At 38.3% G+C, this 13,843-nt stretch overlaps 1 protein-coding gene across 1 annotated transcript; it reads right to left on the bottom strand.

Annotated features, from left to right (window-relative positions):
- Positions 1 to 231: 231 nt before the first annotated feature.
- Positions 232 to 13,796, bottom strand: LOC115453912 (spatacsin). The gene is made up of 15 exons (XM_030182649.2): positions 13,392 to 13,796; positions 12,499 to 12,913; positions 9,640 to 11,519; positions 9,378 to 9,548; positions 8,942 to 9,136; positions 8,437 to 8,719; positions 6,261 to 7,187; positions 5,859 to 6,019; positions 5,061 to 5,222; positions 4,253 to 4,789; positions 3,431 to 3,628; positions 2,477 to 2,731; positions 1,591 to 1,859; positions 1,023 to 1,169; positions 232 to 584 (listed from the first exon to the last, which is right to left on the bottom strand). Exons 1-15 carry the CDS (start codon positions 13,569 to 13,571, stop codon positions 512 to 514), a joined length of 5,853 nt encoding a protein of 1,950 aa, XP_030038509.1. The 5' UTR covers positions 13,572 to 13,796; the 3' UTR covers positions 232 to 511.
- Between the last annotated feature and the right edge of the window lie 47 nt (positions 13,797 to 13,843).

Here is a 13,843-nt window from a genome sequence, read left to right as displayed (position 1 = left end):
AGCGACGTTATTCATGGATGGCCCCTTGATATTCTAACTGTAACGGTTAAACTAACTATTACATAAAAATATATATTAATTTGAGACATTGGGTACCGAATTTAAATATTTATTTTTATTTAATTGTTTTACGACATAACAACGTGAAGCAGTCGACTCATTCTGTACAGAAACTTCCTCGCTGCTGTTTTGTTTCAGCTATTATAATTAACACAAAACTAAACACATAAATATAACTGGAATCACTTTATTAATAATTAAACATGATATAAAAATACAGTTAAATTCATCAGTCAAGTCTACATATATCACAGAATATAAAAAAAAAAGTATAATTTAAAATAATTTCGATTGAATAATACACTTAGATAGCGAATTATTACATATTTGGCTTATAATAATATTGCAACGAAATCTCACATCAATCCTGCGGAATGTGTTTTGGCAGGGACGTCACACATGCAATATACGAGTATTACACATTGCCTTAAAATTAAATTTTAATCTTATATCATCTGCACAGATTACGCAGTTCAGTCATCGCGGCTTGAGACACGGGCGTTTTGTTTCTCTCCGTCTTATATCTATAAACAAATATAGTTAACTTGTAGTTTTATCAGCATTCACATTGACCAGTCTGAAACTATTTCAGCTTCTACCGTGTGTACACATAATATTTGGTAAACCATGTGAGTTATTTTTCTAATTGAATTATCTATATATATAAAAATGAATCCCTATTTCCCTTGGTCACGCCATCACGCGTGAAAGGCTGAACCGATTTCACTAAATTTCTTTTTGTTGTGTTTGTTATTGTCAGAAGGTTCTTATGAATAAAAAAATTCAAAAAATTGCGCGGAAAATTAGAAAATTTAAGAAAAGCTTAACGAAAATATTAATTTTATATAACTGTCAATTGTTTGAAATATATGTCAGCGATTGACAGAATGCGCACTGCAAATTCATAGTTAAGACGGGACAATGTCTGTCGGGTCAGCTGGTAATAAATATGAATAATGTACCTGTTGAGAAAGTCGTGCGCGACGTCGGGTCGGTAGAGCGCCATGTCGCGCAGGTAGGCCTGGTCGTTGGCGAGCGCGCGGCGGTAGGCCAGCTCGCGCCACGCCGCGCCACCGCGCCCCGCCAGCAGCACCACGCCCTCCATCAGGCTGCGCACCGGCCATAATAATAAACATCTTTTGTTTCGTTAACCAACAACATACTTCTCTATTTACATTTTACATCTAGATGAGTAAGATAATTGGTTAATGAGTTAATTAAAGATGGATCCCTTCAGGTTAAAGCCTCTTCCATTTTTTTCCGGGATAGTCGATTTCTCGCTTTACCAATCTAATTTAAACCCGCAACTTTTTTAATTAATCAGCCCAGAGTTCGCACAGCCGGTCTCTTGCTCTTCTCTCTCTTTCCTATGGGGCTACAGTGGCCTTCATCGACCACCTCCTGCATCCAAGGCGTGCGGCATAAGCGCATATTAACCACCACTCATGGCGACTGGTAATAGGTAACAATCTCCCATCATTCAACAACAAACAAACGACAATTAACCAGTACAAGCGATAATGCACTCACCTCAAATATTCACTAACGAGTTTATACATCTGCTCAGTGCTGCGATTCAATATGAGCCTTGTGGGCGATGCGTTTAGAAGCGACATCTGTAAAGCAATTTGCTGCGCCAGTGCTGCCATCTCTCCCGCAAAGCCGGTACAACCGCCCTGCAAATACAACTCCGCCGCGTCAGTGCAGTGGTTCAGCGCTGTCTCTAGCAGTATTTTCGTTGGCTGGCTGTCGTGGATCAGCAGCCATGTGGGTGGTTTGAACGGCTTCTTGGATGTAGCCTGTAATAACCGTGTCAATTTGTTTATATAGGCGCGTATGTCTGTACATGATTTGCTCAGTAAGTACGTTCATGTACAAATGTGCTAGGGATGTTTAGAAGTTACACAATATTTTATGGTAATTTTTGTGTATATCTTGTGGACATACTCATATTCCTGGTACTACAGTAAAATAAAAGACCTTTTGCCTTGTATGACAAATTATTTGGGTCTTTGTTTTCACAGCACTGCCACATATATCATTATTTGATTTAAATGATATTGTCTCGGTACGGCGATCGAATCCGCGGCCTCTCATTTTACGGATCTCCATCGCCGTGGAAACTCATTTCTTTATTCTTTATTATCAATTATTTATTTCTTTTACTTATAGAAAATAGAAAATAATTAACATAGATCTGGTTATATTATATGACAGAATGACAATTAAGTTATAACAGATAAGTGTGGCTTTATGTTAAAAATGACAGCTCAGAAGATTACAATAATTCTTTTTACATTAAAATAAAAAAGAGGAAAGTTAAAAACCCATTAAATATGATTTTCTTTACTTTCGAGACATTTGTAAAAATGAATAGCAATCAACATCAATATAAAATACGTGTCAAACAACTTACTCTAGCAGCATCGAGCGCCATTTTCTCCAAATCCTCAATCAGGTTGATGGCTTGTTTCTTTTTCACATGGGCCGCTTCCGCATACATGTTGAAGTGCAGTGCGACCATGATATAGGTGTCGGTGTCGCCTGGACAGTGTGTTTTGAGGAAGTCCAGTAGACCCTGCTTGAACTCTGCGATTTTGTCCGGTTGCTGGCCGAGCATGTAGTCAAATTGGCCGAGGAGATATTCGAACTGGTGATTTTCTCGTAAAGCCTAGACATATTAAGATATTATATATACCTATTAAAGAATTTTAGGGTAGATTTAAATATTTATATATACAAAATGTCACTCATAACTTATTACAATTTGTATTAGTTTCATTGTGTTTTAAATAATAATCCCCTTATTCATAAACGTTATTTATCTAAGGACGGAGCATTGCTGTGATAACAAGTCTGTTTCTCAATGCTGACGGCATGGCAGGCTTCGCAGTGCGTAGACATAGGGCCGTTGTGATTGGCTAATATTGAGATACAACTTGAATATAGTTGTAAAATAAACAAAGGTGAACAAACAGAAAACTGTCAGATAAACAAAGCAGAGAAACAGACTTGTTATCACAACAATGCTCCGTCCTTAGATAAATAACTTCTATGAATAATGGGGTAAGTGTACATTACCGTTCTATGAGATAATAGATATTTTAATGATTGTCACAAATAAAATACCTTTATCATTTAATACATTGACTGCGGCGTCAATACCGTTAAATATCCAAAAGTGTAGCGCATCACGCGTGGGATATGCTGTCCCGCTCTGGCGTCAGATTGCACGACGTGAGTGACGGAGACCGACTTAGATATGTATTACGCACACACCAATTGTGTGTGTTACGCGCGTTTCGCCCAAAAACACAACTATTACGTGAGCTGCAGTCAACGAGTAATTATAATATAAGGTGACAGTAACCTGGAAGATGTATGCGCACTCGTGGTAGCGCGCGAGGCCGGTGAGCAGGCGCACCATGAGGCGCCACGAGCGCGCCGCCAGCAGGCGCGCCGCCAGCGCCGCCGCCGAGCGCACCGACACCGCCACGCCCTCCGTGTCGCACGCGCTGCTGAACCACTCGTGCGCCACCACCAGCAGCTCGATGCAGATGATGTTCACCTGCACCGCGACACGCACCCACACGCACCGACATTATGTCTCCAAGCTGATTACCATCTCTTGTCATTTGATATTCTATATGGCACTCCTCTTACTGTCAGTTAGCCCGGAGCTGTCTCGTATGGGCTGCAAACGGCGACCGCGGGTTTTGGGCGATATGTCGTTATAGGGTGTACAAAGTGTTAGGGACTTAGGCCAATCCTCGCTCTGACGTTGCTATACTTTTGTGCGTAGACATTGGACCGTGAGACCGACGAAATAAACCCCCCTCTTGGTGTTAGCTACAACGCCTTTTTCCCCGCAAAAAAAATATAGTGACATCGCTTTGTTATTCGTTATCCATTCCCCGTTACACTACGTTATACACTATTTACAATAACACCGCATTATGATATTTTTAATAAAATCGAATAGCAATACAAATTGTAAAATAAGCAAACGGATCTTGCAAGCTGTAATAACAAGACTTCACCACCATGCAAGAACAGACAATTCTAAGGGTATCGATTGTTATTCTAACCGAACCATAATAAATCTAAAAAAAATTGTTTCAAAAGTCGACTTCTGTTTAGGTTACAATCTAAAGCCAAAAGTTGGTTATTTAAAAAAAACAAAACCCCATACCTGTTTTGTGGAAAGCCTGGCGCCTTTAGTAATCTTCCTTATATTCGACTTGACTTCATATCGAATTTGAACGTTATTCCTTGCAATAACATCGAACAAATTGCGTCTCGTATCCCTTGACAATTTGTTTCCCGCGGTGTACACTGTCGATACCGAGTATAGAGACTCAGTTTCAGCCGACATCAGCGTGCCTTCTTCAGTCAATACTGATTCCACTTCGCTACCTTCAACATTTTGATACTCTTCATCAATTAGTGTTTCCACATCAAGGCAGCTGTCGTCAAACGTGTTTTCTGGAAGACGTAACGTCGCATTCACTTTGTATATCTTCTGGAATGCGACCAGATGGTCCAAGATCAGTCTTCCAACTTGGCTGCAGGCGTCTGGTCGCATGTTGAGGAACATTTCCATGTCGGAATTTAACGCATATCCCCATAGTGTGTATTGGAAGTGCTCCTTTTGTCTGAACGTTGATGTTTTCACTAGATGTGGCGATATGATTGCCGCAACCATCTCACAGCAGATGTATTCGGCTATCTACGAATGAAAAAAAAAATATTAGACTAGCGACCAGCCCCGGCTTTGCACGGGTGCAATGCTGACTATTTAATGGATGTTATTATTATACATATAAACCTTCTTCTTGAATCACTCTATCTATTAAAAAAAACCGCATCAAAATCCGTGGCGTAGTTTTAAAGATTTAAGCACACATAGGGACAGAGAAAGCGACTTTGTTTTATACTATGTAGTGATAACAACTAAAGTAGAATAATGTATATCCACGTCACACATATTATTGTTTTACCTGTTTTGTCGGTATGTTGAACGTTTTAAACACGAGGTTGGCGAGCGACATCCTCGCTCGGCCGCTGACAAAGTTTATGAAGTCTATGGCGCGATTCTGATACTTCAATACAGAGCCGTAATCCCACCCTATTTGTAACGCTATGCGGAAATAACTGGCAACCTAAAACAAAAGGAATCTGAATATGAACAAAAGATAGAATTGTTTTTTTTTTGTTAAATCCTATACTGGGACCTCAGTTGACAATTTAGCTTAAAGTTACCTTTAAGGTGGTAGCTCAAGGTCCATTTTCATACATTTTGTTTCGGCTTTAATCTGGGTAACTAAACAAGTATTGGCAAGTAAAGAATTTAAATTCACGTCTAGTTAGTGATTAGTTCTCGCAGTTGAAGAAAAACGTAAAATAATTAATAATCATGGATATTTCGGCCTTTAAAATTTAATATGACGAAATTTTAAAGGCAGAAATATCCATGATTATTAATTATTTTTACATTTTTCTTTCAACTGCGAGAACTAATCACTAACTAGAGGTGAATTTAAATTCTTTACTTGCCAATACTTGTTTAGTTACCCAGATTAAAGCCGAAACAAAATGTATGAAAATGGACCTTGAGCTACCACCTTAAGCGAATAAATATTGACTTTTATATAACTCTAAAAGACGGTCACTCTTATTTACAATATCATACATCAATTTATAGGGTAAACAATCAAGCCGGAAATATTGTTACTATTTGGCTTATATACGTAGTACAAATCGATGTAAGTTTATTACCTACCATAATAATCACTCACCTGTTTCACGAGCGCCAGCCCGCTCCTCACGGCGAGCGCGTCGAGTGCGGAGAGCCGGTCGGCCTCCTCGCGCGCCGCCAGGTGAGAGCTCTCCGGCACGTTGTCTTGCTTCTCCTGGATCACCACCAGCTCCTCGAAACTGGCATCGGACACTCCGGACACTAAACACAAAAAAAATTACATAATTTTCTATAATAAGGTAAACAATGAATGGAGGCATGGAATTTTTAATAGGGATTGTGGAAGACTCTACATTGCCTCACGTAAAACAGCCATTAGCTGCTCGAAAAGTACATTTTGAATCGTCATATTAATAATAGCTAGAAGTTACGTTGAGTTTAGGTAAACAAAGGTCATGCTCCGTTTCGATAGAACCTTACTTATAACCTCAATAAAACTCACCTGAAAGTTTATTTTGCAATATAGGCGAGGCAATCACAAGCCTTAACTCTTGCGGAAGCTCGTACGGCGAGCAACTGCCTTCAGCCAATTTTAGGCACGTTCTGAATATCTGAACGGGGCACGCCAGCGGCCAGTATCTGTACTCAGGGGGAGTCCTAAACAACGCCGACAAACGGAACGCGTCAACAATCAACTTCAACTCAAGTAGCTGATGCACAACTTTTCTCCAGCTCTCGATCGAGTCAGGTTCTTCCAATAGAACAACGTTTTCGATATTCCCTACATCTGACTCCATCTCGATCTCATTCAACATCATCGTGAACGGTTTGTTCGCGTCCGTTGACGCCATTTCTCTTGGAACATTAACATCTTTCTGTCCGTTCAGGATGTAATGCAAGATACTGCGATAGTTACTCAGGAATACGCTGTTTGGATCCGCTTTGAAATAAGCGTCCCACATTAAGTGTTCGATGTCTTCTCTATTGCTGCCGTAGACAAGGTTGTCTTCGAACCAACTCATTATCACCTTGTAGGAGTAGAACTTCTGAACTGGATCCGTTATTTTACCGACGTACTGTATCAGAAAGTCTGTCGCGTGTTTGAAGGACACGGCTGCTGATTTGAACGCTTCACTGCATTGGGCTAAAAACAGCGTTACATCCTTATCGCCCACGACGTCATCTCTAAGAAGAAGGTTTTCGTATTTATGCGTCCACTCGGCAGTTAAAATATCGTTGGCTGGAATGTCTGCTAGTTTTGCTATCTTCAGAGCCACGTCATAGTTTTGGGTGGATGTGTATATTTCGACACACTCTGCCAGATACTCCCGTGCATTGTCTTGAAGCGTCTTAGAAACGATGACCACGTATGAAGTCTCCATCGATATTTGCAATATTTCGTAAATTTTTAAAAAGTTTGGCGACGGCACTAGAAAATAAAATAGATTGTTACATCTATACTATCATATAAAGCTGAAGAGTTTGTTTGTTTGTTTGAACGCGCTAATCTCAGGAACTACCGGTCCAAACTGAAAAATTCTTTTTGCGTTGGATAGTCCTATGTTCGTGGAGTGCTATAGGCTATATATCATCACGCTATACCCAATAGGAGCGGAGCAGTAATGCCTAATCTCAGGAACTACCGGTCCGAACTGAAAAATTCTTTTTGCGTTGGATAGCCCTTTGTTCGTGGAGTGCTATAGGCTATATATCATCACGCTATACCCAATAGGAGCGGAGCAGTAATGGCTAAAATCAGGAACTACCGGTCCAAACTGAAAAAATCTTTTTGCGTTGGATGGCCTTTTGTTCGTGGAGTGCTATAGGCTATATATCATCACGCTATACCCAATAGGAGCAGAGCAGTAATGGCTAATCTCATTAACTACCGGTTCGAACTAAAAAATTCATTTTGTATTGGATAGCCCTTTGTTCGTGAAGTGCTATAGGCTATATATCATCACGCTATGACCAATAGGAGCAGAGCAGTAATGGCTAATCTCAGAAACTAGGAGTTTGAACTGAATAATTCTTTTTGTGTTGGATAGCCCTTTGTTCCTGGAATGCTATAGGCTATATATATCATCACGCTATGCCCAATAGGAGCGGAGCAGTAATCGCTAATCTCAGGAACTACCGGTTCGAACTGCAAAAAATATTTTTGTGTTGGATAGCCCTTTGTTCCTGGAGTGCTATAGGTTATATATCGTCACGCTATGACCAATAGGAGCGGAGCAGTAATGAAACATGATGCAAAAACGGGGTCAATTTATTAGTTTTGAGAGCTTCTGTTGCGTGCGCTGCGTAAACGGTTAAAGTTATGCAACAATAATGTATGACGGGATTGTTCCTCTTAAAAAGTTCTACAAAAATATATCATAAAAAAAGTCCCCCGCTGCATCGGTCTGCCCGAACGTGTTAAACTCAAAAACTACCCAACGCATTAGGATAAAATTTGGTATGGAGACAGTTTGAGACCCTGGGAAGAACATAGGCTCCCGGGAAAATATATAGCGTGACTTTTATAACGGAAAACTTTAGCCCGAAAAACTTTATAACGCGGGCGGAGCCGCGGGCAAAAGCTAGTTCATTATATTATTAGATTATAAATGTATACATATTTTGTCAGTAATGTATTACAATATACAATTAATATGATAAAACATAGTAACTATTACCTATAAATCCTTTTTCAAATTCAACAGTCGATAACAGCCGTAAGAATTCCCTTTGATGATACGCACTATCGAAATTTTCTCCAAGTGCAATCTTCACTAAAGAAACCGCCACTCTTTGAAGAGCTTCTTTAGACATATACCATGGGAATCCATTGGCATCTACGCTGTATTTCCTTTGGCAGTGTTGCAAAAAACTTGCTAAGAGTTTAGTGCTCTCAGAGTCGAAATTATGTTGGCGAATGCAGCGGTGAAGGAAAGAAGACAGGAGTGTTAGGGGACTTTCCTAAAAAAAAAAATTTACTTTTAATATTTGTAATCCACCTATCGGTCATTTGTTCTATTGCAATGAGAAAATTCAATAACTTTTCTAAGTAATTCTTCAAAATATTAATAGCCAAAGTCATGGTGGCTGCAAGAAGAATAAGACGGGTTCGACAAACCTCATCATCTTGACCTTATTAAACATAAAAGAAAGTTACCACTAAAGTATCTGTATAACACTTACCGGCATAAATATAAGCATGGACTCGTGCAGTGTAGTCACGTATCCTTCCATCAAGCAGAGCTCTGCCACTTTCTGGAACTGCTCGTCTGGTTTGTACTGCTGCGCTATTACCGACTGCATCACGTTTTGTCTGAGCGTGCTCGGCCCTAATGAAGCTAAGATCCACTGGACCCACAACACATCCACTGCGTTTGGCTAAAAAAGTATTTGTTGATTATTCGGAGAACAAAATTATCTATATACTATTATGATGTTTAACAATGTAGTGGAAATTATGTATACTATTCTAACGCGTTCTCGTCTCTGTTAATATTATTATTCCATTATTTCGCTGGCTCAAAAATTTAAAACGCATGCGAGAGCCTTTTAATTGATCGTCGATATTATTGTTTTTTTAATATAAATATATTGCATTGAATAAAAAACTACTATCTACCTCATAACAACTGGCGATGAGCACAAGCAACGGTTCGCGACAGAGGTCAGCGGCTCGCAGTAGCGCCGCGGGTGGATCTTCAGGGCCATGACACGCCGCGGCCACCTCCCATAACTCTCGGCCCATGTACGCACTCGATGGAAACTCGAATGAATTACCATGTGTTGGACTCTGAAACACATTGGTGTTTGACACGAGTATTGACTCGTATGTAAAAACATATATTCTCCCAATAAATAGCCTTATAAAAGTTTAAACTTACAACATCAACTGAATTCAATCTTGATAGTCGTCTTTGGCCGTTACTAACATTGGATTTGTAGTCCTTGTCTGAAACTTCTTCTGTATTCCTGTGCAGCATAATATGCTTCAAATGCTCCGCATAAGACTGCCTCTCGAACTCTTGCGACAATTGTAACATTTGGGGAAGAGGATATCGGAATACATCGCCGAAAAGTAAAAAGTTGAACCAAGAGTTAGTTTTCACAAACACTTTCAGTTGTGATTCGGGTAGAGGCAAATTGTGTAGAATTGCAAATTTAACCATAACTTGAGATTCGTACAGAACAACGGCCATATCAACTTTGCCATCAACTCGTTGTTTCTCCCGTAGCTTGCATGTCGTTATCTCTTCCAAATACCGCAATATGTCTTTAGCAGCATCATCATTGCTCTGTATCAGTTTAGACATGTATTCATTAACAGTCTTGTTAGCCTTTTCCTCGGTAACGCCTTTATAGTTCATCATGTGATCTTTCATCATTTTCGCAGCGGACATATGCACCCGGCATCTTGTCGGGTTACATCCGATCATAGCAACGAACGACACTGCACAAGCCGTCATTGCGGGATCGTACCAATTCTGTAATGCTAACGCGTGGGCTTCGCAACAAGCACTCTTTATGCTTTTATCTTGAAGACGATTATAGGTCTGATATTGTTGTGCTACAAAAGCCTGGCTTGCGTTACAAGGCCTATATTGTTTTAGATAATACACATGATTTAGCTTAGCAACATACCCATATCGTTTCATAAGCTTTTCATTTGCAAAATCTGGCATTTCCATGGCTCTCTGTGTCAATGCTTTGATACACGCTGCTTTTACATCCACGTCGTTGGACAACAGGCTACCCAGGCTCCGCCTGTCAGGTTTATCACTGACCAGATTGTGAGTATTCTGATTAATTAATTGGAATTCAAATATTTTCGAAACATCCAACCCTCTATATCCCGATAACAGTTGATAAACATTAACATCTTTAGTTTCAAGCATTTGGCTAGAATGTTTTTTGTAGACGTTAAACAAGTGTGTAAGTTTATCTTTATATTTTTTATTTGGCAGTTTAAAGTCCTTAAACTGCAAAAAGTCCTCTTTAGAAAATATATCAAACAATTTAGTAGCATCCTCCAACAAAATCATTCCGAGAACTAAATGCGGATTGGAAGAAATGTAATCATCGATGTCGTCCTTGGCTATTTGTTGACAAGTTTTGTAAACAGGCAGCACGTGACTCTGTCTGTCGGATGTTTGCTCTATACTTTTAAACAACAACCAAAGTTCAATACAGTCCTTCGCATCTTGTTCGACCTCCGATAAATCTGTGTCTAATATATTCCCCTCCACGCACATCGTTAGCACTTTATAGAGTTTATTTTTGACACAATACTTTGCCAACTGCACATAAAAATGACCTTTGCTTATGGTAGAACATGATTCAGTAAAAATATCATCAATGAGTTTCAAATTTTGAGTACGAGCAAGTCTTGCTATGATTTGATATAAATTATTGCGTTCGTCCTCATTGACTATGCCATAGGAGCACAGAGTGTCATAAATACACATTTTGGTATACGCAAAGCAATTACTCTTAGCAACGATGTCAACCATTTCGTTTGTGATAGACCATTTACGAAATACTTCATCTAAGTTTTCTAAAACTTTATTATCGAAACCTGTTGTGTCGACATTCAATAGTCTTTTTACGAAACTCTCGTTGTTGAAAAAATTATAGCGAGCGTTCATATCGCGCACGACTTCTGATGATTGAACATTAATCCATCGAACGAGAATCATTGCTTTGTTTTGATCCAATAAATAATTCCACATTTCAAGAGGAGTGGAGAAATCCAAAAGTGAAAACTCTGTAAATGGGAAGAGATAGTCAATTATTCCACCAGGTCATTTTTAACATGAGTAGTTAAAATACTTAAACATGTTCATATGGTATATTGTAATAAGAGTAATACAATATGCTGAAGATAGAATAGTTTCAGAAACAATGCTATACATTTCCAACTGACCCTGGCTGATGTTAATCCCCTCTGGATCCCAAATTAACAAAATATAATTATAAAATACTTTTTGCTTCGATAAAAAATTCAAAATAAAATAATGCGCGCGGTACGACGCTCCTTCAAGATCCTGGGTTCGAATTCAAGGCCGGACAAAGTGATATTGAGTTCTTTGGTTCAGTATCAGCCCAAAGATTGGAATCCGTGCCCGATATGCCGATAGGCATGCCCCTTCTCGGAATATAAAACGAAACACACATCTCCAAAAGTGTGCTTTGGTTGCACGTCTGCCTATGCCTTTGGGGACAAAGGTGTGTATTTTCTTCAATTGTGAAACATACAATGCATTTTACACACATCATTCAAGATTGAAGTCCAATATTAAATACAAATACATACTGATAATTGGTTAGTGAGAACATAATATACATAGTGTATTTGTATTTACACAACATATGTTAATGACTATTTATTTAGGCTATCAAATCAATATAATTTTATCACTACAGTCTAGTCTAGTTTTGTAATGTATTTACTCAATGTAAAGCATACCTTCTGCAACATAACATATTAGCATTGTGATCTTTGAACCATAAGGTAGTATAAACAAAACTGTTTGTTTTATACTTTCCGGTTTTACTAACTGTAGGACAGTTCTAAAATATACTAAGTATACTATTTGTTAGGAAAAAATAATTTAACTTAGATAAAAATGAATTAACTTAGTTGATTTTTGTCTCCTTAAAAGTAAATATTTTGCAGATGCACCATCATGGTTTGCGGCCTGCAAATAATTATTAACGCACAAAAATGTCATAAATACACTTACCAAATGAATTGAAAAATAATGTTGTCGATATCTTGCTCTTCCACTGTGGTGGATATTTCGCAATTTTCTCTATTGTCAGTGCTTTAATCTCAGACTCAGTGACATAAACTCTCTCTTTACCCACAATAAAAACTTTATTTTGTTTAAATATGCCATCAGTCTCAAATGATTTCTCAAGATATCTCAACAGATTCCAATGTCTTTGAAACTCCTCCCATTTGGGGATATTTTCAGGAATCATATTTTTTAATAGCTTCTCTAAATGTTCCACTATAAAATCTCTGTATTCAATTGATTCTGACACCTCTGCAAGTGTCATAAGATGTTCCTCAGGATTAATTTTAACTTTATCCAAAATATGCAGCACTTTGAATATCTGTTTCCGCAATAGTAGTTGAACAGTCCATGCTTTGACCTACAACAAATATAATAAATATAGCATATTGTTTAGAAATTTATCAATCTATGTGGGTGGCCTATGTTCCTCAGTGGACTCTCTATAAGTGATCATGATGATGATTGTATAGAAACATAAAAAATTACAAAGCTATATTAATATACTTCTTGGAATGTTGTTCACACCTCAATTCAACCTCACTGATCCTTGATGCACTCATAATGACACTATCCATCTACAACCCATAAAACGTGAACCATCAGGGTATGATTCCATCCATCCATTGTTCTCTTACATTAAGTAGAGATTAAGAAGAAACTGCATTTTAATTTTGCTATTTAATTTGTTAGTCAGAGAGATTTTATAATTTTTGTATGATGGTAACTTAATACAAGCTTATAATTTTCTAGTAAAATATTTGATTATGTAGTCAAATGAGGTGGTAAAAATATATTATTCTCTAATATCTAGGTATTGGAAAATCAATTTTACGTACTTCAGCCACAAACCAGTCCTTTGCAGTAGATTCACTCCAAGAGTTTTTATGCATTAAATATTTGGTGGCTAAGGCTATGTGTGTGCCCTTGGCTGCGGCCTCTCTGACCACATCCCTTGGGGATTTTTGCTCCCAGCATGACCAAATAATTTCCTCGTCGTGCGCTAAACCCTCCATCATTACGGATACATGGACCTCTAAAGGATAAACTTTAAAATCGAACTACAAAATCATGTTACCAGCAGAAACTAAATAGAACAATGAAATCACTATTCAATGCTGTCAGTGTAGCGATAATATAAATCTGCACAAAACAAAAATAAATACGTAATGTCACGTTAAATAATATAAATCTTATTACATAGAACATAAAGTTTATTTTTTGCTATCTAATCAGAATATAGAATTTTTTGATCCACAAATGTCATAATATAATATGTCGCAATGCCAAC

The sequence above is a fragment of the Manduca sexta genome, chromosome 17 (assembly GCF_014839805.1).
Source record: "Manduca sexta isolate Smith_Timp_Sample1 chromosome 17, JHU_Msex_v1.0, whole genome shotgun sequence".
Classification (NCBI taxonomy): Eukaryota; Metazoa; Arthropoda; class Insecta; order Lepidoptera; family Sphingidae; genus Manduca; species Manduca sexta.
Note: the sequence above shows the minus strand (reverse complement) of the source record. Positions and strands in the feature narration are given on the sequence as shown.